The sequence below is a fragment of the Aspergillus mulundensis genome (genome assembly GCF_003369625.1).
Source record: "Aspergillus mulundensis strain DSM 5745 chromosome Unknown scaffold_10, whole genome shotgun sequence".
Lineage (NCBI taxonomy): Eukaryota > Fungi > Ascomycota > Eurotiomycetes > Eurotiales > Aspergillaceae > Aspergillus > Aspergillus mulundensis.
The window spans coordinates 781,518-808,675 of NW_020797898.1; the positions used below are offsets into that span (position 1 = coordinate 781,518).

The following is a 27,158-nucleotide window of genomic DNA, read 5'->3' on the forward strand; positions in this document are numbered from 1 at the left end:
CTCGCAGTCGAATATTTTCCAAGGCAAGAAATACTCAGCTGTTACAGTCGACCCCGAACCGCAAGTTATCTAGGAACAGGTCCTATCTCCCCCAACCCCTTACCTACCGCTCAGCCAGGAGTAAGCGGTCAATAACTACTCCCCATCCTCCCCCTCAACCTCGCACCAACCCACCAAAGCCCCAACGGCGCCGGGACACCAAGCACCAACCCCGCAAACGCAAGCGTACTATTCGCCCACCCAAACCCGAGAACGGCATACATCCTCGGCGCAAAAAGCGGGAAACAAAACGCCGTCAGACTCCGTAGCAGCTGTGCCGCCGCCGCCGCTGAACTGATATGCTGCGGGTACGTCTCGATGATATACGCCTGCATCGGCATGCCGTTGCTCTGCATCCCGAAGGACGCGATGAGCATGCCGAGATCGACGATGGACCAGTGGGGTGTATATTGGGCGGCCCAGCCGTAGAAGAAGAGACCGAGCGGGCCGAGGAGGGCGCCGAGGAGGGTTAGCGGGAGGCGCGACTCGGGGTTGGGGGTTGGAGACGTGGATGTGGATGCGTGGCGCGCGTAGTGCCGATCCATTAGCCAGGCTGTTACTTGCGAGCCTAGGATCTCGCCGAGGGCTATGGAGATGTAGTGGAGTCCGCTTAGTTCGACGGAGACATTGTACCGTTCGGTCCAGAGGGAGGAGAAAGTGGACAGGACGATATAGAGGATGCCGTAGTCGAAGGCTGAAATCAGGGCGTTGATTTGGATTATCGGGTGGGTGAGGAGTAGACGGAGGGGACGGGTGAATGCGCGGCACTGGCGATGATGCTGGTCGTGCAGACGCTCCTCGAGCGTTTTATACCGGCCGTCGTTCCGTTCGCGACGGAGTTGCCTTGCACGTTTCCTGAGGATTGTGGGCGCGTGCGTCTCGTCGAAGACGCTGAAGGATACGGCGATCATGATGGCTTGGAAGATGGAGGTTGACCAGAACATCCAGCGCCAGGTTGTGCGGCCGGCCATGAAGCCGCCGATTATTGGCCCTATACAAGCATCGCATCAGTTGGGGCTCGTGGTATGGGAGATGGAGTGGGGTGACGAACCAACTGCGCTTCCAAGTAACGGGATAAGCAGATAGACGCCCAGACTCTTCCCCCGCTGCTCAGGGCGCCATACATCGCCGAGAACACCACTAGCCAGCGCGTATATAGCTGACGCCCCGAAACCAGCCAGGAACCTCGCGGCGATGAGAACCTGCTTGGTGTTTGCAAAGCCACATACCAGGTTCCAGACAAGGAACCAGACGTTACTCGCATGCAAAATTGGTTTGCGTCCGTAGACTTCAGAGAGCGGTCCAATTAGTAGCGGTCCGATCGCCGTCGCGAGGAGGTAAATCGAGAGCGCCATCGCGGATTCGGTGGAGTTCATGTGTAGTTCTGATGAAATTAGAGGCAGGGCTGGCGCCATGATTGTCGAGACCATGATGCGGTTGAAGCCCGTGGCTGAGAGGACGTCGGTGACAGCCCATTTTTTCCCGGTCGGCCAGTCTTTTGGGTTGTGGGGGTCGGTTGGGAGGATGAAGGTGACGAGGAATGGGTCGGCGGCGGTGGTTTCCTTTTTGCTAGGCGGCTTTTGGATGGGGAGGGGGTTGAGTTCGATATCGGTGGTTGTGGTGTGAGCGGGAATGGGGGCTGGGGTGATGGTGTCGGGGGTTTGCGAGGAAGCCGGTATCGGTGCCATGTTGATCAGACGGGTGTATACAGAGCGTTTGCAGAGGCTCTCGCACAGATACAGTCGGGGTTCAGGGAGAACTGTGCGGTATAAGTACCCTTTAGTCGTTCATTATGGTAAGCACGCTGTAGGGAAACGTCCGATTATCGGTGCCCGGGGATGGCAATGGGCATGCCAGGATCTGATAAGATTGATTAGTGACCAAGAAACAGACGATGTGACCCTACGATTCGGATAAACCGGCAAGAGATTGGATACGTTGTGTGGTTGGAGACGGCTAGAAGGAAGGATCGTGGTGTAAGCACTAGGGAGGCGACGCTGAGCTTGTGATGGTGGTGCATGCCAGCCTCAACGCGATTCCGGTACCCGACCACCTGATAATTCGGGAATGATGAGAAGGGGTGCCTACTGCTAGTAATTGGGGAAGGTAAGAGCAGCTTCGTGGGAAATAGGTCCAATTGGTCCTGATTAATCGCTAGACAATCCAGGGTGCAAGGGTCTGGGGTACTCCAAGCCTTTGATTAATCTCGTCACTAGTGCGCTGAGTCTATCCGAGTACCGCTCTTGGTGAGGCCTCTAAGGCGTTAAAGAAATCCCTATGTTAAATGATCACACCTCCTCCGAGTACGTCGAATCAGGCACATAAGCCGGGAAATTGTACTTGGGCGGCGCCACCTGCCAAGGAGGGGTACCAGGAGCAGACAACGACAGCACCATTCTAGACCCTAAAACAGGCGCTTCCTGGAGCAAATCGTGAAAGTCGCGCTGCACGCGCAGCTGACCCAAACAGTACGCGGCGTAGTGAGCGAGCCAGTCCAGCAAGCGGTCGTTCGCTAGCAGGTTGTGGAACGAGATGCGCAGGGCAGCGATGACGGCGAGCTGGGTGTCCAAAGTAGTCGGCTGGTTAAGATCCTTGAAGGCTGTCGTTACACGAGTGAATGCGAGGTCTCGCAAGTCAGGGATAATGTAGATGCTACAGAAAACGTAGAGGCGGATGTGTGCGAGGAGCGGGTGATTCTCGTGCGTGAGGTCTGTTTCGGGCGCGGAGAGGGAGATCAGGTTGATGTCAAGATTATCCGGCGAGTCAGACTTGGTCTTCTCAGTCTCGCCATCTGTTTTTGTTCCGTTGGGGCTAGGCTCTGCTTTCAGGATCGTCGGTTCATTCGCGTGGGTGGCTTTGAGGATGGTGGGGTAGTCGCCCGTGTAGGCCCATTCGATGAACCGGGCAAGGGTTCCTTCGGACGTATCCTGAAAGGTATAGACTTTCTTCTTGGACTCCTCAAAGCCCCGATCAAATGCTGATGCAATAGTCTTGGACTTTGAAGCGAGCAGGCTACGGTGGATCTGGAATGGGCGACCTGACTCTGTGGCTTTGAGAGAGACGGTCTCGGAGTCGAGAAAGCTGCGGCCAGTAAGCATAGAAAAAGTGATTGAAGAGCGATGATCTTACCTGAAGAATGGCAGAGTGTGCTCTTTGGACATGTTGGCGATGAGAAGGGTTGAAGAAGAGAGGAATGGATGATGTTGTGAGGTGGAAGTGTTCCTGGCAAACGGCGAATCTTTTTTCGAACGCCCCACTGCGGGGAGTGTCCGGCAACAGTGGTTGCTGTGCAACATTCGTCTTACGCAGAACCATCCGTTGACGGCACTCCCTGCCAAGGTGCCTGACCTCCAGCTAAGATCTTCCAGAAGATGCTTGCACCCAACTGAGGTCTTTTCACCAACAACAATTCAAAAGCGCCCAAGGCGCGAAGATGTTCAATATTATACGCGGCGTACTGTGCGATCCACTCAAGAAACGGATCGTTCCGAAGAAGCTTCGTTGATGACGCATGCAACGCGGCCATAACAGCTAGTCGGTCCCTGAGGGTAATTGGCTGGTCTAGGTCCCTGAGTGTAGCCATGGCTTTCTCCAGTGCAAGTCGCCGTAGCCCTGGAATTGCGTAGGCCCTGGCGAAGATGTAGAGATGGACGTGGGCGAGCAGTGAGTGATTCGCCAAGCTCTCGTCGGTATCGGGATCGATGATCATTGCGAGTTGCTGAATGTGGACACAAGGCTCTTTCGACTCGTCACAGTCTTGTTGAGGAGCCCTGGGGCCAGCGCGTCGAGGACTAATTTTCGCTGGGTAGTCACCGGTGTAGGCCCATTCGATAAACCGAACCAAGGTGCTCTCAGACGTTGTCTGGAACACACAGATTTCGCACTTTTCTCCCCCTAATGCTGCCTCAAAGGCGTGTAGTATATGCCCACCCTTCAGATTCAAGAGTCCCCGGTGGATGCGCAAGTGTCGGCCGGATTCGCTTGCTTTGAGGACAACGGTTTCTGACTCGAGAAAGCTGGGATTATGTTAGCATTGCCGGCCTAGACACCCATTGGTTGTTCAGTATACCTGGAATAAGGCACCGCAGCCGGTTCCGACATGATTCTTGCCTGCTGTGGTGGTTATGAAGGAGGAGAGAAGAGTGTTGGTGATTGTGTTGAGGGACCCGGGGAAATGTACAAAGCACCAAATCGGGTTTAGCGCGGGCTGTCCTCCCCCTCTGTCCAGGCGCCTGATGCCAGGCACTTCTTTAATATCCAGCTCTCTACAGACGCGTCTTCAATATGAACAGTGAAACTTCATCGATACTACAGGGTGAAGAGGCCGCATTACATCCTTGAAAGTTTCGCACGCGGTAGCGACGTCCGCAAAGGCAAATACTGACGTTGCTGATTTTGGAATTCGAAAAGCCAAACTCGATAGCCATGCAGGCCTTTTGGTTTGAACATCCCGCTGTACCTGTCCAAATAACGTCGTCAAAGAGCGTCGCCGCACCAGGTAGAGCGCACGATGAAGTCAGCCTCAGCCTTCGCCCGGCTCCCTCCCCTCTCCCCTCCCGCCCGAATGCAACCATCCTTGCTGACTGCATACATCCCTCCAGTTATCCCTCCAGTCTTGCGTCTGAGCCGAGGAGATACTGCGCCCGACGTGCTGAGATCCTCGTGACGATCGTGGAGACCATTGGCTTTTTTTCTACCTCGCGTTATCATGGTGCGACGCGTCAGGGAGTACTCCTAACGAGAGACACGCTGTTCCGCCATATTGCGAGATTGGCCATAAGCAGAGGACTCCCGAGGCCAGAAATCAACATTCCTTTACGGCATGCAGGCCTGAACAGAGCGCTTGATGCGAACTACGAAGATCACACAAACGGACTCAGGGGCACGTCTGCCCTTGTTGCATGACTACACTGCCGGAATCCCAGCGGCCATACTCCTTGGTACGTTATGGTAGGCGTAAAGGGAACATGGGATATGGTATGTGCATGAATGGTCAGGTCTCAGGACATATTCAAGAGCCGATGAACAGCAATGGATGGAGAAAACCCGCTTTGAGAAGGATGCCGATTATGGTCCTCAGGCTCCGGCAGAACACGGCTTCCATAACAGCTTGGTTCCAAGTCCGATCGTACACTATGGTACATACGTGGAATAGGGTAGGGTACTATTGGCACCGGATCGAGTAAGCGCGTGGACCGACATCATCCTCCGACTGGCTGATAACCCGAAGAGGAACGGCGGCGCAGTTGCCCGTTCGACTGCAAATAAACGCAGCGGTTAGTCATGGTGATGGAAGCCATGGAGAATACTCTACTCACGAGAATAGCACACACGCCTGGATCGAGCCTACTATCTCGACAGAGCGGAACGCGCTGGAAAGGCGAGAGGTCAATGTCAGTGATATGGTTGAAATCCCTGGATTGCCATATATAACTTACACGTTCCCCGGTAGGAAGTGGCATCCGTCGTCGGCGGTGAAAGTGACGCTGGTTCCGCCGTACCCTGCATCCTGGTAGATGGTGACCTAGTCGAAGAAGACACATGATGAGTACGAACTGGGCATGACATCTCTATTGAAGGCATCTGTGACAGCACGGTACTTACCTCGGCGGGGTCGGGGCTCTGAGCATCGACGGTCAGAGACAGCAGGGCTGTGATGAACGCTAGGGGTGTGAAGACTTTCATCTTGGTGGTGGGAGAAAGTATAGTTTGGACACAAGTCGAAGGGTGCAGGTTCTGGGTATGATGGGAATGCAACCCATTTATATTCTTGAGATTCAATTGAGTATCGGTGCTGAGTCTGACAGGGTCTTTTCCCAAGCTGAAATAGGTGGAGGGAGGAAGGGCAAATGCCGCCGACGAAGCCTATCCTACGCAAGGCTAGGCAAAGGCTGGCGTACTCCAGTCCCAAGTCTCACCCAGGCCCCGGTCAATGCAGGCCAGGAGCCAATAATCCTCACGCACTGTTCCCAATATAGGTCAACTGGACCTCGGCTTTGAATTAATTCGAATCGGCGAAGACCCGGTCGCGTATTATTACCGCCCTCACAAGGCGAACCTGGATCCTGTCAGACTCCGGGCCAGTATCCTGGGTACAAGGCCATTAAGGCGGCACAAGCAAGATAGTTTATATAAGATAAACAATTTCGTTGCGGCCCATTTCTTTCCAAACCTGGAATGATGATTCGCAGTTGAAAGCCTAAACCGGTCAATTTGGAGGCTGCTGAAGAAAGCGTCGCAAGTTTGTATGGGCCTGAGAAAAGGCATATGTCACGATACTCTGGCCCCGCGCTGCCGCTTCAAGAACACGAGAAGGAATGGCGCCAGGCAGTCAGACGCACGGACCGGAAATATTACATCAGTGCCCTAGAAACGTAGGAGACCGGAACAATCACGAGCTGGAATATCTGAATTCGCAATGCGAAAGATTCGCTATAGCTTGGCTCTGGCTTGGCCAGCCCTATGTATGAGGCTGTCAACAAAAGCTTGCATGGCTGGTGGCACCACCGTCCATAAATTGACGGAGAGGAATAAGGACTTTGCCAGGTTTTTTAACAATGTCCAGCATTAAACATACAGGTTACCGTTGCTACAAAAGGAACCATTCGAAAGGGTCTGATTCTCTCGCCAGTGAAAGAACAGTCCACTTTCTTAAATTGTAAAGATGTCACAGACAGTCTGAGCTACAACGCATATAATCCTCCACTTCAAAGTCCATGGTCTTTGAGCATCTTACCGTGTCCCCACAACTCCCATGTCGCGCCGCCTGGATATCGGCTTCTCCAGCCCAGCCCTCTCAACCCCTCAACCCGCTCTCCAGACGACACCAAAAAATGTGGGGAGGGGGATAATCGTCAACGGTGCAAAGATCTTATCGGCACCGAATTGAGCGATGGCTTCCGGATAGCTCAGAGTTAGACTGCAAGAGAGCAAGAGCTTGGATCAAGCATTCTTCATCACTGTGCCATGGAGCCGTTAGTGTTACCCTCGTGCCAATCCAACCTTGAGCCCGGAGAACAATGAAAACATACTAGAACAGCATGCAAGCTTGAACAGAGCCCGACATTTCGACGGAGTAGATGGGCCTGTGGAAATTGTTAGTTGTCAAGTTCGATCCTTACCCTAGAAGACGGGAGGTAAGGAGCGAGGGGGCAGCTTACGCATAGCCAGGGAGGGTGTGGCACGTGGCGTCGTTGCTAAAGTGTACGCTGGTGCCGCTGTAACCGGGCTCCGAGTAGATTGTGATCTGAGAGTTGTCAGCAGGCGATCCGTATTTAGATGTTTTCATATCATGAGAGGGCGGGGCTTGCCGTGGCCTCAGGGGAGTCTTGGGGGGTAGGACTGGCAGCTGCGATGGAGGCCATGGCGGCGAGGAAGGACAAGGATGCGAGGAACTTCATATCGACGGGTATCAACTATGAGGGTTGGATCGGCTTTTGAGGTAGGGGTGAAGATGGAAGGATGGTGCTTGATTTTCAGTGAAGTGGTCCGGGTTCAGGACGGTATTTAAGCCTTTCCAGCAGGCATGGAGGTAGGGCTAGGTTGGGTAGATGTCCAGACTGGCGTTTCGGTTCGGGCTATGTATAACTCCGTCCTTGTAACTTGCATTGCTGTTTCGTCATCGCGTAAGCTTTGATGGCTTTGCCTGGACTGATCCTTTCAATTCCGCTTGCTGGATGTTGTGGTTGAGGCGTCTGATCTGGCATGATCGCCTAGTTTCCACTAGATACTTGCGGGACTGGAAGGGATGTGAGAAGCTGTCTTTGCTCACTAGACGTCGTCGTCTGACGATGAATTGCGCCGACCTGCTTACCTTTCTCGACGCTGATTTTCCAAATGGGAAGCGTCAAGGCATACCATTTGCTCGAGCTTGTAGGGCAGTGGATACTTCGGGCTCAGGTCGAGTTCTGTGCTGTTGGCATGTTGGTATAGATGCATATGTGATAATGCTGAACCTACGCTGTTTAATTTAATTCCTCAAACCGCCGAAGGAAAAGTTCTCCTTCATACTAACGCCTGGGTGGCGTACTGTCACCTGCAGCACTGTAGTAGTGCCGATCAGATTACTCCGCAGTAAGCGCAAAGGTTGAAGAGACGGGTCCTGTCTCACCTAGCCAAGTTGGGGAGGTAGCTACGTGACAGGCCGGCTGTGAAGTTCGAAAACCGCCAAATCCCTTATACCGAGCATAGCCGCGACGCAAGCCTCGTCACTTCCTCTAACAGGCGTACAATGACGTCCTCAGTGATTATGCTGAATCCCACACCCCTCTCTTGGAGAGGGGTTATAGTGGCGACGCCAAATCGACAAGACCATGAACGCGAAAGGAATTGCTTGAACTGGAACTATAGGTATCCCTTACTGTTCAACGGGCGACGAAAGTATCAATGGCATTGACATGAACCCTGGCCAGGCCTGTGGAAGCAATAATGCACCCGTGGACTGTGTGCGGCACTAACTACAATAGCGTATACAGCCTTTACGACAGTATTCCGCAGACAATACCAGGGTAGACCTCGTCCTCATCGTCCACATCGGGAAGCGAGGAGATAATGACCTGGCCTCCTCCACAAGTGAACTCGGTGTTGCTGTAGACGGTTAGTATTGTCCATTCAAAAGTAGCTACTGGGGTCGGTAAGCAGTGTAGACATACTTGAAGAGCTGGCAGTAGATGTCCTCCCCCTCAGGGATCAGAACAGACTCGATCCAGCTGGTTGGTACGCCATCGTTAGTGTCGCATCGATGAGTGAGGAAAAGCAGTTGCGGCGGAAAAGAAAACATACGGGAAGAGAGTCTGGCGGGAGTCGTCCGGCGAGAAGCTGAGGCTCTCGCCTTCGTAGTTCACACTATCGTAAATGGTCACCTGGGGAGCCTAGAGCACATAAAGACGCCAGCACAAGGACACAAGATGGTGATGAACGTGAGATCTATGGCCTTGAACATACTGGGTCTGTCTGGGGGACAGCAGCAGCCAGACTAGCCAAGGCCACAGCGGAGAAAAAAGACGCGATGAAGTTCATTTTGGCAACGGGGCTTGTGATGTTCAATGGGGACAGTTTTGGTTAAGAGAAAGACTCCATCAGACGGCGCTGATTGACATGTTATACCATGCTGACCGCAATCTCAAGGCAGTGCGTAACCCCGTGAAGTGTGAAGAGAACCTGCATGATGCAGGAAACTAGTGATGTGGCTGGAGATTTTCTCATAGGTCGGTGATGATCCGCCATCTTCCATTGCGCAACATTTGTCATTCGGATCAGTGTGATCACCAGGGATTGTCATTGCATGCTCCAGGGCTTGGAACGGTCGAAAGAGGTTTATCGAGGGCCACTGTGTCAGTGAGCAATCCAAAATTTGGTGAGACGCTCGGCGTGCTCGTTGCCTTGGATACCCCGCCTGGAGAAAAGCAAAGAAGAAACGAGAGACTCAGGGCTGGGAGAATGGCCAATGATAATTGAAGAAAAGGGCGCTCCGGTTGGGATTTGGCTAGTTTGGTAGAAGTTTTGCCAATTCCCTTAGGGGAGCTGTTCTCGCAAGATGATGGCTTGATGCCTGGTTGGTTTTCCATGGACAATCCTGAACTACTTGGCAAGTGTCTCTATCCCACATGCAATCCCGTGATAATTATAGTAGAACTGGCCGACCGATGAGTAGATGTTGCCGCAGCGGCCCTCCCTCGTACAGTCAGGGATTCTGCAATTGGTCGTCAGTAAATGATGCCGGCTGTGTCTGGCACTTCCCCTGGCTCCTTGTCGGATACTGACTCGAGGAGCGTACAGACTAATTGACTTGTTAATTTGGGCAATTTGGCACTGATACCCCACACATAATCGCATAAAATGTCACCCTCCTTTGCAGACTTCCCAAGGTATAGCGAGGGTATTGTGAGTTGGCGCGATGCATGGCGCGGATTGTTCCAGAATATGACCTGGCAGCCGCTTGGTGGTAGCCTAGGGAATAGGGCTGAAGGCTTATCGGAAGGCAGGGACACAGCTCGCGTATTGCACCGTCATGGCCCGGGAAAGAGTCCGTCGGCGAGATGAAGATGTTGTTTGTTGGACCAAACACGGGCAATGAACAAGACAACCCCACGCGCGTTTTGCAGCAGAAACATGAGCAGGCTTTCTAAAAAGCCTTGTTTGCGGATTATTGGTAGAGAGTCTCCGAATGAATCTCTCAAAACGATGTTGTTGTTTAACAGACGACTTTTCCTTGTACGTCAGGTTGGTGCTATCAACAATATATATAATCAAGGCATAGGGCATTGAGCACTACAACTCACAACGCTAAGACCCTTGCTACATGGTTGCAGCAAAAGGCAAGAGGCAAGATGCAATAGAATTCTCTTCTTTGATGGCAGACCAAACAATGATTGCAACAATGAGTCGCAAAAAGAGTCCTGAACAGGAGCAGTGGTTCCGAATGAAGCAAAAGAGCCGACGACCCAATGGAGCAAATTAGCCGAGCGGACTTTCCTCGCCCGCGCACCTCTGCCATTTCTCTTCTTCGTCTCTCTGACAATGCAATCATACGACACAGGTCAAGTCAATGACTGCCATTCAGCCTGCGGATACCAAGGGTCCCCGGATAAAGCGCGAGTCGCGATCTCGGAAAGGATGGTTAGTCGCCAGCACTTCCGAGGTACAATCGCTGACAGCTGCTACCTCGTAGTCCGGAGTGCCGGAGCCGCAAGATCAAGTGCGATGAACAGAGGCCCGAATGTGGGCAGTGTCTCAAGGCTGGCCGGGTCTGTCGTATGGTTGACAGCTTGTTCAAGCCGCATTCGTACACTTTCCTGGCCCAGACCCCGCCGAAGTCAAAAACCCAAGCTGCGCCTGCTGGGGAGAACGTCTCTGGTAGAGAATCGACGGGAAATACTCCTTTGCATCAACGTACGTTCCATTGAACATTACTCAAGTACCGCTTTCTTATACAGTAGCTAATGGCGCACTAGAGAGGCTTCCGGTGGCGGCGGAAACAGAGCAGCCCAATGCTCGTAAGGCTGCAAGAACACCACCGAACAAGAACAATTGTGCTCCCTCCACGAGCACATGGACGAGCCCAGGTTTGCCTTTTCAACAAGAGAGCAATTTATTATCAACAGCGAGTGCCGGCTCCCGAGTTCCGACCGCCGACTTTGAAGAGAGTTACCAAGACCGCTGCGAGATCGCTTTTTTCTTCCGCCACTTCTGTGAAGGCCCCGGGAAATGGATGGATATCTGCGGTAGCCAGTCTTACTTTAGCAGAAACGCCGTCATATTCGCGCACCGGAATCCCCTAATACGATATGCGGCCTGCGCGTTGGCTGCAAAACAACTGGGCCAGACGCGGCAGCCAGAAGCCCATGTTCGGGGGACGAACAGGCAGAGAGTGGTGATGAAGGCCTTGATTGACACGAAGCTTGGCTTTACCTGGTATGGAGCCAAGTATTATGAGAAGGCCATTCAGCTACTCGCCCAACAAATCTCCAGCAAAGACGCGTCCACGAGCTCCATGTCACCGAATCATATCTATGGTCTGAGTAACATCCGGCCGGAGACCAATTCCGACGACGCCGATGTCGCACTTCAGATTATAGCGGCCTGCATTTTGTGCCAGTACGAAGATGTCAATGCCACCATCCAGGCATGGTCAGGGCATCTGGATGGCGTGTTTCGTCTGCTTCGGCCTCACCTCCCGGAATCAGCATGCTTCCAACTCTGTACTACCCTTCCACAGCCGGCTGAATCAATGGACGCGGTGTTCTGGTTTTTCGTGGTCAACGATCTAATGAACGCCTGTACGTCAATGCCATATGGGGACTACCTAAGCTGACAATCTCTTCTAGTTGTGACCCATCGCAAAACTCGAATCGGCCCTGAAAACAATGCGCTCTGGTGCAGAATGGGTCTGCCACTCGATCGTTTTGGAAATTTGGTAATTGATGGGGTAGGAGGCATGGAACAGGAGACACTTCTATACAGAGCTTTGATCCGAATAATGTGTCAGATGGTCAATTCTGACATCAGAGATGCTGCGCAGTGGGTTATGGTCAGCGAGAAGTTTGACGGCTGGCAAAAAGCAGTGCCCCCATCTTTCTACGTTCCCACCAGCTGGCCACCGGATGACCCCGAGCTTAACCCCAATCCCGGCTCTTTTGCGAGGGAGACATGGTTTGCGAGCGATATTTCCGCAATCACCCTAGCTATGTATCACATGTCGCGTACAATTCTACTCACGGAGCAACTAAACGAGCCGCTTGTGGCCCTTAGTCCAAACGCCCATAAGGACATTGGCTCATACGACGACTTGCGCCAAGAAGTCCGGAAACATTCTGTGGAGATCATCGCAATAATGCACGCGATCCCAAGCGAAAGATTTCAGAAGTATATGCTGCAGCCGCTTTATATCGCCGGGCGGTGCCTGATAGATGAGCAAGAACAAAAAGAGTTGCTCAATCTATTACGTACAATGGCCGAAGACTTGGGTCTCTTTACCGACTACCGAATACAGGATCTTTGTGAAGGATGGGGGATGCCATACAGTGGAATCGACCGAAGAGACGGTCTCGGAATTTTAACATGAGGACATGGAGTACTCTATACGGAAATGACCTCTTGTCACTTGCACCAATCCCGCGCGCCATTATAAGAGCAGTTATAATCCATGAACTCGGCGGGGTTCATATTGACCTTGCGATTGCCGGGCTCGGTGGCAGGTTTAGCCGCCTGACGACTATATAGCTGAATCGTCGTCGCCCTGTCATATCGACAACGGAAAACAGCGTCGTTCACCTGTGCCACAGCTCCTAAAGAGTTGACCGGCGTTGTTCTCTCAAACTCATGAAAGAAAGCGCCAAGTGCTTCCGCATCTTCGATGGCCTGGCTGGCGCCTTGACCTTGAGTCGGCAACATCGCATGGGCGGCGTCGCCGATCAGGATAGCACGGCCACGATACCATGTCGGCAAGGGGTCTAAGTCGCGAAGCTGCCAAAGCCCTAAGGCTGATCCTTTCGCTAGCTGGAGTGGCTTTTGAGCCCAGTCTGGAAAGTCTGCAAACGTCTTCATCATCTTCTCATGGTCGCCTTTTGTCGTCCAGCTGGTGATTCTTGAATCCTCGTTCATGCTCTCGTCCGGCACCAGGGCGACAATGCTGTAGATCGTGCCGTTCCTTGCTGGCCCCATGATTAACCTTCTATCCTGGCCGATGACCATAGTAGTGCAGCCTTTGCGTGGATTGATAACCTTCGCAAACTCGGATTGTTGTTGCAATTCGTCCGCGGGGATCATCATTCTGTACGCCGACAGCCCCGTTGGCCGGGCATTGACCTCTCCTCCAAGAACACATCCCCTGACCGCGCTTTTTATTCCGTCTGCGCCGATAATCAGATCTGCAGAGAGCACTTCTCCGCTGGCAAGTTCGACAGTACCCGTTTCACAATCACAGCTGGCAACCCTACTTGAGGTGCGAAGCACGGCCGCTTGACCAGGAAATGTCGGAGATGTCGCCCGGTGCTTCAGCGCCTCATGCAGATCCGCACGGTGGTACATCATCCTCTCGGCACCATACTTGTCCTTTGTTACGAGTGGAATCCGCATCTGCATCTCGCCATCGAGATTGTACACTTCGAACGCCTCATCCACCATGGCCCCGCGCTCTTTCAATGTTGCTGCGAGACCCCATTGCCCTTCGACTATCTTTGACGCATTCGGCTGGAGAGAGATGGTGGCACCAATCTCTTGGCTGATAGGCGACTGCTCGAGAATAATAATCTCCCTATTGTCCTGTCGAAGCGCGATGGCCTGCACTCTACTTTAGTTTCTCTTCGGCGGCCTGAGAGAGATTCTTACCGCTGCGAGGCCAGCAATGCCGCCACCGACGATAATGATTCTGAAACCCATTCTTCATTTGCCTACTCTCCACAGTAGCGAGCCGTGTGCATTATGTCAACGTTCGGAATAGACAACAGCCAAGGTGGAGCCGAAAGTGGAGGTGAATGCCCCCCGCAATTGCCCACAAGCTCGGTGGCCCCCGAACCCCGCCGAGCACCGAGGGTCTGAGCACCGAACGCACCGAGCATGGCAGGCCTCACGGAGCGTAGGTCAGTGGTAAAGCACAGACCGGAGATAAAATGCCTGAATTGACTGAACCGTGTATATCCCCATCCACATTCACGTCACTTCGACCGCAAGAAAGACCGCCATGTCCACTACCACCACCGAGTATGGCACCGCCATGACCGTAACAGGAACTCAACGGAAAGGGCGCATGGCCCTTGACGGGGCACCAACCAACTATGGTGACTTCCGCGATGCGCTCAACAGGGACGGATACGCCGTCATCAAGGGTGCGATCCCGCTAGACCGCGCGACCAAGTACGCCGATGAGTTCTATAGCTATCTGGAGGGTTTGTATGTTGACCTTTGATACCCTCTCTCGCTCTGACGCTGACTTTGCGATAGCGACCTCGGCTACGACCGCACCGATCCCTCAACGGTGAAACCCTCAAAACTTCCCGTCATCAACGAGAAGGGCATGATCCTGGCGTACGGAGTCACTCACGAGAAGTGGGTTTGGGATATTCGCGGCGAGCCGGGCGTCGTCGATACCTTTGCTAAGGTCTATGACGACGACGACTTGATTGTATCTTTTGACGTGGTTAATGTTCAGTTTGCGAAGTATGCTCCTCTGGCTCGTGATGGTGGAGTAAGCTGACATGTTTGAACTGCAGCCGGAAGGACATGCCTGAGAAGTATGTAACCTGCCAGAGATGAACTGGTTGAGAATAGGTTGCTAACGAGCCACAGCAAACCATGGCCGCATCAAGATCAAGACCCCGCAAAGCCCGGTTTCCGCTGTACGTCCAATCTCCATTTCCGCTTATCCCGCTAACAACCTCCTAGGCCTCCAAGGTCTCGTGAACCTAAACCCCTGCGGCCCGAACGACGGTGGTCTCATCGTCTGTCCAGGTGGACACAAGATCTCCGAACAGTTCCACCGCGAGATGGCCGATGAGCCGCGCATCCCCGCCTGGACACCGGAATGGTTCGGCTTCACAGATAACGGAATGAAGTGGCTCGCGGACCACGGACTCGATTGGGTGAAGGTATGCGCGGAGCCAGGCGACCTGATTATCTGGGACAGCCGCGTGCCGCACTATAACCTCCCGCCGTCTGGGAAGAACGATCGCCTCGCGGTCTATACGTGCTTCATGCCGGTTGTGGAGGCGAGTCAGGAGGATTTGGTCAGGAAGAAGAAGGCTTTTGAGGGTATGCACTTCGTTTTGTTGTGGTGTCCGTTGGGTTGGATCATAGACGTTGTTGCTAATGAGTTTGACATAGACCGCCTCGGCACTACGCACTGGCCGAACGCTGTGCATGTTGGTACGAACCTTGCCATGAGGGACGGGAAGCCTTGCCCCAAGGCTCGCGAAAGACCGATCGAAGAGCCTATTCTGACAGAGCGGACGTTCAAGTTGACGGGGATTCCGTACATTGAGCAGAAAGCTTAAAAGCCTGGATTAGCTAGGGGCGTGATCGAATCTACGGCAACCGATATAAGCAGTTAGGTGAAGTTACATGCTCAAGCCAAGTTTTTCTTAGTTCAATTATGGTACCTGAGAGGCACACTGTACCAGAAAGGAAATTCCCCGTCGGGGCATCGTCCCGGTGTATGTGGAGATCACCCTCTATCACCCAAACCGTTTCAAAACAGCCTCATACTCCCTCCCCGTCAAAAGAAACACATTCCCATGCTTCAACCCCCTCGGCAACCCGGTCGCATTAAACCCCAACTCCGCCCACTCTCCCTCCTCCACATCCTCCGAAACAAACGGCACATACTCCACATAATTATCCATAAGCAAATAATACCTTCCATCAGCACGCACATCCGGAAACGCAGCAGGCCCCTCATACACACTGGCCCGTATATACTCGCCCCCATCTTGCGTCCTCGTCCAATCCCCGAATAACCCCGTCGTCGTCGTCTCCTGGTAAACATGCAGCACATTCTCATCCTTCAGGAACCGCGCGTAATGTCCCTCTTGCCCCAGATACAGGAACTCCTGGTCGATGAGCGGGATGTTCTCGTCATCCAGGGCAACGTAGTCCGCGGGCTCGCTGAAGGAAATGAAATCGGGCGTCGTGGCGTACCGGATTCGGTCGAGGTTTGCGGGCCCGGTGTGGTTTGTGTCGGAGGGCGAGTACAGCCGCGACGCCCAGAAGAGGTAGTATTCCTCTTCTGTGGCGTTGTAGATGACGGAGGGCGCCCAGGCCATGCCTGCTTGGGGGGATTCGATCCTGCACGTGTGAGATAGGACCCTCTAGGGTATAATGGCGGGGGGAACGGTTGGGGAGGGAAGGGATGAATGGGAGGGAGCTCGTGCGGACATACGTTGCTAGATACGGCTCGTCCCAGTCGATTAGATTGCTCGAGCGCCAGATCACCAACCCCCTACTTCCACGGCGTGTTGCCTCGTCCCAGGAGAAGCCGGGCGCGTTGATGTCGAGGTCTGCCAGCCACGGCGATTATTAGCATCGTCCACCTCAGCCTCACCTATAACTAAAACAGGGACAGATCGAGACAGGACACACCAGTGGTGATAACGAAGTACTCGCTCCTCTCCTCATTCGCCGTCAGGAAGATATCCCTGTTCCCTTTGGTGCCGACCGTCGAGGTGAGGACGGGGTTGCCCGCGTTAAGCGGTTTGAAGGCGAGCGGGTTTTCTGCGGACGAGAGGTACCAGTAGACCGCGGGGTTTGCGTCTGTGAATGTGGAGAGGAGGTAGCCTGCGTATGGATATTCGGGGGCGGGTTTGTGTGGGATGGTGGATGAGAGGGAGAGGGGGAGGAGGGATAGAGTTGAGAGGAGGGGGAGAATGCCCATGGTAGGAAGGCTGGAGGGCTTGAGATGGGAGATCTGATTGTTGTATGGTATGGGTTTGGTTCGGCTTTTTCGAGGGCGGATTGCGTTGGCTTTGCTGCGGGTTTATAATGGATGGCTGGGAACGTGCCTGCTCTGCGGCGGACAGAACAATGATGCAATGCCGTGACGGAGAAACATCGATGGATGTTCTTGGCTTGCAGGTAATCCTTGTCTTCTGCAGTGGCCTGATGAATATTTGCTGGTGGTATGTGGGTAAGTGCAGGATGGAGATCCTCCACCGGAGAACGCCCCCCGCAGGAAATTTCCACGACCTGATTTACCCCGGGCTATGCGGATAAAGTGGCATTGCTACTGTACATATATGCAAGAAATTAAAAAGTCTACTCCAACCGCTACCCATGGTCAGAGCGTGTCCGTTCTAGGCGGACTGTCAAAGTACAACATCCAGTTCCACAGTTCTTCCACATTCAACCCTTCGAAAGGGAATGTCTCATCGAAGCTTGTCAGACCACCGAGAGTTGTTTCAGCGTCTGCTATCCCATCTAAAAATCCATGGGTGATGGCGTTGGTACCTAGGTCCGAGCTATGCATTGGTTGTGGCTGTGACCAATTGGTATGCTGACCGTTCTGACCGTTGTTTCGATTTAGCAACCCATGGCCACTGTAAGTGGAATTGAAGCATGAAGATGTAGGTGTCGCCTTGTGTGCTAAAGTAGGTGTTGCTTCGCTGGGGTGGTGATAACTGTGTCCCGGATTGTGCTGTATCGGCGTCCCTGCCGCGTAGCCCGATGTTAACGGCGTTGGGAGGTTCTCAGCCGTATACCGGGGAGTCTCAGGTTTGCCACTGGCACTCGGGTCAACGTATCCATGACAGACTTTTGGGGTCCCATCCAGAGCGGCTGCATGAGTGCTCTCTAACCTCCGCCTAACTTGCTCGTAAACTGCTCCCAAACCTTCCAGGAACTTGGCATCAAAGCCACACTGGGCCCATCGCGTACTGGCATACGTCAAACAGCCCTTGAGGAGCTGCAGATCCATATCTCGAAGCCTTGAGCTAGGATGCTTCATCAGCCAAATCGCCAGCGCAATGCATGCCAATCCTGCCGTCCCCGCTGGTATCAGCACGCTATCCGCGCCCCTCTCTGCCAGCTCAATGCTCAGCTTTGCAATTGCTCTGGCGCTATTTGCGCATATTGCCTCACCGTTTGACAGCCGGTGCCGGGACGGGTCGTCCGGGCAGTGGCGAGTCACTTCTTCTTCGATCATCGACCGTGGCGCAATTAGGGCGGCGCGATGCAGGGCGATCAGAGTCCCATGGTACTCGATAGAGAGGAATGCGAGGATGTGAAAGTCGGCACTGGACGTGATCAAGTCACTGCCCGGTCGCATATCGAGAGGTATGTTATTTGCCCAGGAAAGTAGGCCCCGGTCGAGACGGGCGGTGTCGAGGAGAATCTGGCGCACTGTTGCTCTGGTGTCCTGCTGGCTTTTGCTGCTGGAAGAAGAGGTTTTGTAAGGCCGGTAAGTGTAGAGGTGTTGGCTTATGCTGCCCTGGTAGTTTGCGAGACCGAGGTGCCATTGCAGGAAGCGGTGCTCTAAACCGTCTAGGGAATCGGGTTGCGCGATTAGATCGTCTGTGATGACGGTTGGCCAACCTGATGCTATTTGCATGACTTTCTCGAGGGAGCAGCAGGTTGCCCAGATTCGTGTCCGGACAAGGTTAGTAGGCAGCTTCGAGGAACGATGCATGCCGAGCGTGCAGGCAATACGGATGGCAATGCCCAACGTCTGCCATCCAAGGCCTTCTTGGTTCCTGCCGCGGTACGCGACGGTGAATAGAATGAGGGCTTGGACGGTGGGCTGATAGGGCACGACAATCGTATGACCTAGCAGACTAGCCGCTGCATGCAAATATCTCTCCCCTTCCTCGGTAGGGCACTGCGCTGCCTCGTCCATCCCCAAAGCCATGATAAGGTATGCACACACTAGAAAGGGAATCTCGTCTCTAGAGATCGCGGCAAGATTGGACACCCCGGCAAGGTGCTCAACGCCCCTTGTGAGTGCTGGCCAGTCGAAGATCGGGTAGAGAGGATCAATGCGGGAGTGATAGACCTCCAAATACCGAGCTCGTCGTTCTCGGTCCGGGAGATCAGGAAGGCTCAGAGTGAGCGGGATATCCAGCTCGACGGCGCGTCTCATCCCATGCCGAAAGAAGTCCGAGACAGGCTCCATCCGAGCGGCCTTGAAGTAGACATCCAATGATTTGGCAAGGCATTGCGAGGAACTGCCCCCGAGGGTTTTCGTCCGGTTCGTCCCCTGCTCGGCGTTGACGGAGGTCTCGAATGGTTGTCGGACGGGGGACGGTTCGTTTTCTTCGACGTCGGCTCTCTCCTGCTCAAGCGATGAGGAAGGGGCGACGGCCAGGCCTGCTTCCTCCTGTGATGGCGCATCCGTGCCATTGGTCTTTTCGTTGGAGTCTTCCCTTAGGGCGCCGAACTGAGTCCTCTCCTTGTCCTTCTCCAGCACCTCAAGCCACTCTCTAACCCCTGGACACCCCGGTCGCTGCGGATCGGTGGTGATACAAGCCTGATTGCGCACCCGACAGTTGCGACATTTGGGGTACTCGGCGTCGCACTTGACCTTTCGCTGGCGGCAGGTGTTGCAGGCCATGGACAGCCGCGGCCGTTTCGCTGGGGGTGGTCGGTCCATCCCTCTTGCTGGCCGAGTGCAGGCTGAGCAGCGTATCCCACCCCGAGCACCGGCTGGTCGCGTCGATAAACCCCTGGGGCACAACCCCCACGGGGAACTGATGCGGGGCATCACTGCCTGGCGTCAGGTGCATTGTCTCCACCGGATGTCGCCAGTCACTGCCAGCCTAGTCTCCATGACAAGCCCTCGGCTCCAATCGGCGCAGCGCAATTACCACGCACGCCCCGAGGGCCAAGGCCCTGTCACCTCCACCTTTATCTGCGATGCGATGCGCCCGTGGATACGAATACGTGCGACTCCAAGCCCTCTTGCTCCAGCTTGACCACTTTCTTCCACAAGCCGCCAACACAGAGCCATGCTCCCCAGATTCGTCGTTACCCTCTCCCTAACAGCCGGCATCTGCGTGCCTTTCTATCTACCGTACGCGCGGCGCAATCTGTACCGGGAGATGGCGCAGCGAACACTGCCTCGGCCTCGAAGGTATCGTACTTTATCCGGCTATTGCCCAACTGCGAGCGAGGTAGGCGCTAACGAGCTCAGCATTTCCAGGACTTATCCTGCCATTGGTCCATACTTTCATCTCTACTGATAGTCTTCGGTCTCTGGGTTCTGTTTGCGGCATTAACGGCGTTCGTGGTGTCTGGGTGTCTTGAGGTTTTGATGGCTCAGGCAGGGGTATGTCATGTGAGATTAGGACAAGAATCAAGTACTCTGATGTTATAATACCAGTGTACTGTAAATAGATTGTAAGGTATAGTTACTTAAGTGATGAAATAGTCACAAATGGGTTGGGTAAACCGTGAAACTAAAGATTTTAATACCTAACCTATAGGGAATAGGTTTCACTTTACATCAGTAGCTGGGCGGCTTAGCGACATTTTCAGGCTGTTCAAGCATACTTTCTGGTCTGGGAATGAAGTTTCCAGCCACACAAACTCAGGACAACCGACAGCGGAGAGCAGCTACCCGATAGCTGGGTCAGCTTTCCGGTCCTCAGGAGCAATATCAAGCGAGCGTATGGCAAACGAGGCGTACCAGAGAAGCAATTGAAGATCGTATGGAATAAGCCTCTGCGTATCACGGTGAGCTGAAGGGCATTGCAGCCACCGCAGGCAATAAGGCAATTTTAAGCGTTGGCTCACTGCGCGGAGTTGTCCATCACAGGTTCGAGCAGGTGTTTAATGCAGTCTCGAAGGGATGATTGCGCACTATCCTATGTCCTCCATCTCTTCAGCTCCAGTAGCCGTGCAATGGGCGCATTAGCTTCCAGATACCTAAACCTTGCCGAGCCACAATGTTTGTGACGACAAGATGGTTCACTGATCGACTAGGATCTACCCGACTGAAGAGAACTGTAGGACCTCGTATTCCAAGTAGCCCAAGACTATCGTATCTACTTCGGGCAGAATCTGCCGAGCAACGAGGTGCACAGCTGCCCACTTGGCCTGGGATAAATACTGCTCCTTATCCTGGTAACAAAGGTCTGTAGCACTTCGCATATTGAATAGCTCTTCCTTACCACCTGCTTTCATACTCGAATAGTCTTTGAAGAACCATGGCCGGCTGGGACGAGAAGCACATCCATTGCTCTGTGTGGATCAACCATCCAGAGGTGGACGTGATCTTCCAATGCCAACAGGATATCCGTCGCTTCCACGTCGCCGACAAGTGGAACGACTGGAGATACGGCGTCAACCTTTTCCACGGGGACACTGCCACCCCAGCAAACACCAGCACGACCCCCTGGAACAGCACCAAGATGACGGTGAAAGGAGGGACAGCCGAAAAGTTCCAATTCCGCGTCGTCCGCAATGGCAAAACGCTGGTCGACCGATGGCAGGACATCAACGCCTACACCGGCAACCTCGGCGACGGAAACATGGGCAGGGACCTCGGTGCTCAGAAGATCACCATCGTCGACGGTCTAATCGTCCAATACACCTTCTACGACGCCGGGAACTACGGAACCGCCGATCTGCCATCGGCACACCAGTGCTACGTTACCGTCGCCCCGGATCGCTCCGCCTGGATGACCTCCCTCACACCCCCCGGCTCCGAGGCCGCAAAGAAACCCTTCCACCGCTTTGTCCTCCCAATGGCGCACAACTTCGGCTTCAACAACATGGCCACATGCAAGGCCATCACCAACACACTCAGTCCAGCCGCCTTGATCACCGAGATCCTGACGCCCCTCCTCGGCCCCCTAGGCTGGGTCGGCCACCTGGGCCCCATCGGCGCATCCAAAGCCCTCGGAATCATGGAAGGCACCTCACGCACGCAGAAGGACCCCGTCCCCGACCAGCTAGCCCTGGGCGCGCGGTTCTTCGAGATCCGAGCATCGCGCATGGAGCCGCACATCCGCAAGGCGACCGGGCTAGACGACATCTACTTCCACCACGGGATTCTGCCGGGGCAGGCGATCCGCGCGTTCTTCGAAGACGCCGTGGCCTTCCTGTGCGCGCAGCGCAACGAGATCATCGTTGTGTGGTTCACGTGGAGCCAAACGAGCGCGGGGCACCCGGAGCGGGACGCGGTGATGGAGATGCTCCGGGCTTGCTTTGCCGATGCGCAGGGGAAAGGCGTGGCGCTGGAACTCGGCGGCTTTGACGAGCTAGGCAAACCGGTTGAGACGCTGCGGGCGGAAAACAAGCGCTTCATCATGTCGTTCAAGGAAGATGGGTACGGGCCGTACGACGTGTACGATGACAAAGGGCATATTGTCCCCGATGGCTCGGGCATCATCGCCGAGTTTGAGGGTATGGCCCGTGACAAACAGACTGGGACGTCGATGACATACCTGCAGTGCCAGACGACGCTGAGCAAGAACATGATTGCTTGTGGTGCGGCGGTGACGTTCCACAATAAGATCCTGTTGGCACAAAAGGCGAATACGGATCCGTTGACATTGAACTGGGTGTATGCCAACGCGAAGGAAAGATTCGGTGATGATCATCTGCTCGTCATTTTGAATGATTTCTTTGACCTCGCGACGTCGGATGTGGCGAATCAACTTACCAAGACGCGACTATGGGATGTCTAGGCCGCATAGGGCGCTGTAGCAGCCACTGGCCAGAGGTTGTGGTGGGTGAACATCGCCATATAAATACTATTGTATGTTTTTCTTTTGTTTTAAGCAAGTTTTTGTTGAAGGGAGAGGGGAACGGTTGGTATCAAGATATATATATCGCCGCCCCGGCAAGCTTTTCCGGTGCAACCCTACGCCAATCAACCATCCTGCTTGCTCTAGTTTCACACTAGCTATGTTGTATTTTCGATTGATATATATTTGAGATTAATACACGACAACCCAAAGCATGCCCAAACCCGACCCGACCTCCCTTACCCCCCTTCCTCCACCAGAGAAACTAAACAAGTGCCAGAATCCTAATGAAAATGTCTGGCCAGAATAATCACGAGACAACCTCTCCCTTCGCCCATCTCCCCGTAAAAGCCCTAATTCTCTTACCCCAGAAATATACCGGGACGCCCAAGAGTCCTAGGGCCGCGGTAAGGCCAGCGAACGTCCCAAACGCCCCGTCATATCCGTGGGTCTCCACGAAGGTTGCCGTACCATAGCTCGTGCCGAACGAAATGATGCCACGGAACGCACAGATGATGACCAGTAGTGGGCCAGCGCGCGCCGGGTATGAGTCAAGGAGATATGTAATGGCGACGATGTTCGCGCCCACAAAGCAGAAGTAGTACGCGGCCACGGCCCAGACGTAGATGAACCAGTGGTACTCCTCTGGATGCTGTCCTGCCTGTCCGTAGAGAACTGCGGTAAATGTTCCGACGATAATGGGGATGATGAGGGAGATGATTCGGGTTTCTGGCTCGTGGAGGCCGTTGTTCTTGCGTGCGCGATACTTCGCAATCCAGTCGGAGCCGTGGCCTAATAGCGGAAGGGCGAGGAGAGCGACGACAATCTGTCCACAGTTCACGTACGACGCAGACTTGTTGGGCCAGTTGTATGGCGGGGCGTGTAGAATGTTTGCGTAGGTTGTCCCGATGGCGATGTTTGTGCCGATTGTGAGGCCGTTGAGGCACAAGGCCCAGAAGACGTTGGGGAAGAGGAGGAGCTCGAAGGTTTGCTGCGACATCGTATCATACATTAGCCCATGGGTATCTTGACGACGAAAACAGTAGGAAAAAGGGGTAAACGTACGCGCAGGACATCCCAAACCAAAACCCAGTCGGGTTTTCCAACCCATAGCCGCATATCGCTCTTCCAAGTCCTCGGTGCATACCGCTCAAAGTCAAGTGGTGGACGTTCAGTACAGACGACCTCTGAGCCGACCTTTGCGTCGGCCCCTTCTGCATCTGCCTCTGAAGTAGAATCGCCCTCCTGGAACGACGCAAGCGATCGCTCGTACTTCGTCTCGGGGAGGAAGAAGAAGGCTAGCACCAGCTGTGCACCGGCAAGAGCGGCACCAAGACCATACCACCATTGGGGCGTAATCGCGTTGGCAATTTCCCCTGCGAAGAGAACCCATACGGCCGTCAGGCTCACTTGGATCGCTTGCTGGCCCATGAGGGCTTTGCTGCGCTCGTGGAGAAAGAAGATTTCCTGCGTGATCATCGGAACAAGAGCCTCGCTCTGGCCGGCAGCCAGACCCACCACACATCGAGACCAAAGATGCCAGTCGTAGTTCTGCTGGGTAGCACAAAGAATGGCGCCTACCACGAGGACCACCGTTGATGCTAAAAGGACGATTCGGCGGCCGACTCCAATAGCGAGAGGCATGCCGATGAGATTACCGAGGCCCCTGGAACGTCATATTAGCACATTCACCAGTATTGGAGGAAGAAAGGTGGCTGGATTGCCTCGTACATGAAGAGACTAGGGTAGGTCATTAGATGAGTGATATCGTCGTATCCTTTGCCGATTGCCTCATAAGGCGCGATGTAGAAGCCAAGCAGGCCACCGAAGCCACTAACAAGGGCGAGGCCAAGGGTCGAGACTGCTCATTGTTAAACACGATCGTAAGGTTGTATGCAGAATACCGACAAATGGAGATGACCACGAGGACGACCCATTTCTGCCATATAGCCATGTTCAGCGGATCTGAGCGTAGAGAGCAACCATTAGCAACCACGCTATTGCATAGAGAGCATAATGCAGGTGGGTTGATACCTTGCGGATCCGCTGTCGGCGTAGGGATATACACGATCTCGCCCTCGGTGAGCTTCACAGTGCCCATGACCTTAGTCTTCCTCTTTCCGTCCATGGATCCATCCTCGACATCTTCGACATAGGCGATGTCAGCTTTAGCCGTATCCACCATGTTAACTATTGTTGAGAGTTGGTAGCGTGTATGAAGCCGGCTTTGTGAAAGAGGTGCTATCCTGGTCAACGATTGCCAGAAGTGCAGAGTATATATCGTGTTGCCCAGGATGCCAATGCCAGTGCCAACGGTGGGCAGGACGACGAGCACGTACATTTCGTGGCGAACTCGGATTCAAGACTGAAGGAATCAAAGAGGTCGGAATGTCAATCCAGAGTTTCCCCACTATGCCGATGGGGGTGTCCACAGCGTCGGACCAATCTCGTTCATGGCGTACGAAACGAACGAGCCAGGATACGCCCGCATGCCGATAGCAACATTGGAAAAGACTAGCGAGCTGAAGCTAGGTCTCGGGGCTTGCTGACATGAATGCGGGGAACCGGGGGCGGCCGAGCAGCGCCGACAGAAACCACCTGCTGGAGCATCGGCGGGTGGGAATCTGAGTCTGAGGAAGGCCAGGGCTCGGGGTGCGGTATCGTCGACTGCGAAATAGGTAAAAGTGATGATAGGCTGTCCAGAGCGTAACTGAGAGCTTCGTGGTTCACTTGAGCGTTGGTGGTCGATAATCGAGGAGGTTGTAGCTGGAACGGAGCAGAGACTCGACTGTGCGAGTCAACCGTCAACACTGGCAGGGTCAGCCGTGCCAAGTGTTCCTTCCTCGCCAGTCGACAACCCGTCAGTGTTCGCCGGTCTTCCTCCGGCCGGGCTTCTTCTCTTCATCAATTTACTAGCTACACGGTTTCGGTTCCAAGATAATGATGGTATCGATTCAGACAAACTATGCATTCGTTTATCAACTCTAGGTACAAATCTCTGGTCCGCCACACGCAAGCCTAGTAAGGCTTCACCCCCGCCAACTGCAACAATCTCTCCGTAAGGACAGGCTTCTCGAACGGCTCTGTGCGGTACTTTGGACAGACCTCGCCGTTGCGCATCGGCTTCTCAGTCGCGGGACGAATGTTGCTAAAATTTTGTCAGCACTCACCTATCAACAGATAAGAGAGGAACATACCAATGCGGCCAATGCGTCGTCCCCATATAGTTCTCAAAGCACACCTTCTTGAGCTCTAGCGCCTTGTCAGTCGCAAACCGTCTCGGCGTCATGCAGATATACTGGACGTGGCGAATCTGGTCTCCCTCGGGCAAGCACGCATAGTGCATCGTCCGGCTGTCCCAGAGGACAAAGTCACCGGGCTCCATGTTGATCTTGACGAGTTCGCATCCGCGGTCTTCGAACCACTTCAGATCCTTTTCGTGGAAGAGGAAGAGGTCCATGTACTTTAGCTCTGGGGGTGGCGCGTCCTCGTGGTCATAGGCGTCGCGCTTCTGGGCGAAGAACTCGTCGAAGAGTTTTGCGGAGCCTTTCATGAGCATCAGCCCGCCGTCCTTGGGGCCGTTGGGGGCAAAGTTCAGCAGGCCTTGGACAGCTTGCATGCTGCACAGAGAAGAACCTTAGCATGCTTTAGGGGATGTAAAGATGGAGCGACTCACCCCTTCCGGTCGGGATTCTGATCGCAATGCGGCCACGGGCTCCAGTTCAGGTCCTTGCGACGGGGCAGAGAAATATTGGAGCCGTCAAACGAGCAAAGCAACTCCTTCGTCTCCCACAGCTTCTCAAAGATCTCGATAACCGCTGGCTCGGTGCGCGCCTCCCACGCCATCTTCTCATGCGTTGAGCCGTACGCAAAGTACATGCCGCCCTTGAAGCTGACGGGGAGGTGTTCAGCCGTCCAAGTCGACTCATCGTTCTCGTCGAAGCCCAGCTCGAACTTCTTGAGCCACTCGATCTGCTTGTCGCAGTAGTACTTGGCGCGCTCGGGGGAGATGACATTCTTGAGCACGACGCAGCCGTTCTTGTGGAACTCATCTCGCCAGTCGCCGTATGTCTTGCCGCTGAAGTCGACCAGGTCCTTGATGGTGAAGGACTCGTTGGTCGCGGCGGCGGCTTCCTGGATGGTTGTAGTGGTGGTGGACATGGTGATGTTTCGCTTAGATACTTCAAGGTATGTTGCTGTGCTAACGCTGGCAGCTGGCTTGGTGGGCGTTCGAAAATCACTTAAGTAACGCCCATGGTCTGGGCATTTCCTGCGCCTGTGCATCTCGGGGCTTCTTGCTTGGCCTGTGGGCGCTCGGAGGCCCCCGAACCCCGCTTTAGGGCCGAGCCTTCGGGCGCTAGAGCCCCGAGCTGGGGCATTGGCGGCATGACTCGCTCCCAGGGCAAGAATGTGGGGGTCCGGTTCGTGTGGGGGGAAACAGCAGGC

General features: G+C 54.1%; 13 protein-coding genes across 13 annotated transcripts; 3 read left to right on the forward strand and 10 right to left on the reverse strand.

Moving 5' to 3' along the window:
* Positions 1-128: 128 nt before the first annotated feature.
* Positions 129-1,727, reverse strand: DSM5745_08642 (uncharacterized protein; the record flags this gene model as incomplete). Its single annotated transcript, XM_026750658.1, has 2 exons — positions 129-1,030; positions 1,091-1,727. 2 exons carry the CDS (start codon positions 1,725-1,727, stop codon positions 129-131), a joined length of 1,539 nt encoding a protein of 512 aa, XP_026600671.1.
* Positions 1,728-2,327: 600 nt separating this feature from the next.
* Positions 2,328-3,200, reverse strand: DSM5745_08643 (BTB/POZ domain-containing protein; the record flags this gene model as incomplete). Its single annotated transcript, XM_026750659.1, has 2 exons — positions 2,328-3,120; positions 3,169-3,200. 2 exons carry the CDS (start codon positions 3,198-3,200, stop codon positions 2,328-2,330), a joined length of 825 nt encoding a protein of 274 aa, XP_026600672.1.
* A 140-nt stretch (positions 3,201-3,340) lies between these two features.
* DSM5745_08644 (uncharacterized protein) lies at positions 3,341-4,140 on the reverse strand (the record flags this gene model as incomplete). Its single annotated transcript, XM_026750660.1, has 2 exons — positions 3,341-4,055; positions 4,109-4,140. The coding sequence occupies 2 exons, from the start codon at positions 4,138-4,140 to the stop codon at positions 3,341-3,343; spliced, it is 747 nt and encodes a 248-aa protein (XP_026600673.1).
* Positions 4,141-6,843: 2,703 nt separating this feature from the next.
* On the reverse strand, positions 6,844-7,327 carry DSM5745_08645 (uncharacterized protein; the record flags this gene model as incomplete). The annotated part of the gene is made up of 3 exons (XM_026750661.1): positions 6,844-6,958; positions 7,071-7,124; positions 7,200-7,327. 3 exons carry the CDS (start codon positions 7,325-7,327, stop codon positions 6,844-6,846), a joined length of 297 nt encoding a protein of 98 aa, XP_026600674.1.
* A 1,189-nt stretch (positions 7,328-8,516) lies between these two features.
* Positions 8,517-9,057, reverse strand: DSM5745_08646 (uncharacterized protein; the record flags this gene model as incomplete). The annotated part of the gene is made up of 4 exons (XM_026750662.1): positions 8,517-8,625; positions 8,691-8,747; positions 8,821-8,909; positions 8,983-9,057. The coding sequence occupies 4 exons, from the start codon at positions 9,055-9,057 to the stop codon at positions 8,517-8,519; spliced, it is 330 nt and encodes a 109-aa protein (XP_026600675.1).
* Positions 9,058-10,585: 1,528 nt separating this feature from the next.
* DSM5745_08647 (Zn(II)2Cys6 transcription factor) lies at positions 10,586-12,601 on the forward strand (the record flags this gene model as incomplete). The annotated part of the gene is made up of 4 exons (XM_026750663.1): positions 10,586-10,656; positions 10,709-10,929; positions 10,992-11,816; positions 11,865-12,601. 4 exons carry the CDS (start codon positions 10,586-10,588, stop codon positions 12,599-12,601), a joined length of 1,854 nt encoding a protein of 617 aa, XP_026600676.1.
* A 35-nt stretch (positions 12,602-12,636) lies between these two features.
* Positions 12,637-13,917, reverse strand: DSM5745_08648 (uncharacterized protein; the record flags this gene model as incomplete). The annotated part of the gene is made up of 2 exons (XM_026750664.1): positions 12,637-13,818; positions 13,867-13,917. 2 exons carry the CDS (start codon positions 13,915-13,917, stop codon positions 12,637-12,639), a joined length of 1,233 nt encoding a protein of 410 aa, XP_026600677.1.
* Positions 13,918-14,218: 301 nt separating this feature from the next.
* DSM5745_08649 (uncharacterized protein) lies at positions 14,219-15,527 on the forward strand (the record flags this gene model as incomplete). The annotated part of the gene is made up of 6 exons (XM_026750665.1): positions 14,219-14,427; positions 14,479-14,694; positions 14,748-14,768; positions 14,824-14,873; positions 14,920-15,285; positions 15,358-15,527. 6 exons carry the CDS (start codon positions 14,219-14,221, stop codon positions 15,525-15,527), a joined length of 1,032 nt encoding a protein of 343 aa, XP_026600678.1.
* Positions 15,528-15,707: 180 nt separating this feature from the next.
* On the reverse strand, positions 15,708-16,903 carry DSM5745_08650 (glycoside hydrolase family 43 protein; the record flags this gene model as incomplete). Its single annotated transcript, XM_026750666.1, has 3 exons — positions 15,708-16,317; positions 16,412-16,529; positions 16,612-16,903. 3 exons carry the CDS (start codon positions 16,901-16,903, stop codon positions 15,708-15,710), a joined length of 1,020 nt encoding a protein of 339 aa, XP_026600679.1.
* A 402-nt stretch (positions 16,904-17,305) lies between these two features.
* DSM5745_08651 (putative Zn(II)2Cys6 transcription factor) lies at positions 17,306-19,573 on the reverse strand (the record flags this gene model as incomplete). The annotated part of the gene is made up of 1 exon (XM_026750667.1): positions 17,306-19,573. One exon carries the CDS (start codon positions 19,571-19,573, stop codon positions 17,306-17,308), a length of 2,268 nt encoding a protein of 755 aa, XP_026600680.1.
* Positions 19,574-21,167: 1,594 nt separating this feature from the next.
* On the forward strand, positions 21,168-22,652 carry DSM5745_08652 (uncharacterized protein; the record flags this gene model as incomplete). The annotated part of the gene is made up of 1 exon (XM_026750668.1): positions 21,168-22,652. One exon carries the CDS (start codon positions 21,168-21,170, stop codon positions 22,650-22,652), a length of 1,485 nt encoding a protein of 494 aa, XP_026600681.1.
* A 370-nt stretch (positions 22,653-23,022) lies between these two features.
* On the reverse strand, positions 23,023-24,897 carry DSM5745_08653 (uncharacterized protein; the record flags this gene model as incomplete). The annotated part of the gene is made up of 4 exons (XM_026750669.1): positions 23,023-23,703; positions 23,778-24,378; positions 24,444-24,573; positions 24,621-24,897. The coding sequence occupies 4 exons, from the start codon at positions 24,895-24,897 to the stop codon at positions 23,023-23,025; spliced, it is 1,689 nt and encodes a 562-aa protein (XP_026600682.1).
* An 833-nt stretch (positions 24,898-25,730) lies between these two features.
* On the reverse strand, positions 25,731-26,873 carry DSM5745_08654 (uncharacterized protein; the record flags this gene model as incomplete). The annotated part of the gene is made up of 3 exons (XM_026750670.1): positions 25,731-25,860; positions 25,910-26,332; positions 26,389-26,873. 3 exons carry the CDS (start codon positions 26,871-26,873, stop codon positions 25,731-25,733), a joined length of 1,038 nt encoding a protein of 345 aa, XP_026600683.1.
* Between the last annotated feature and the right edge of the window lie 285 nt (positions 26,874-27,158).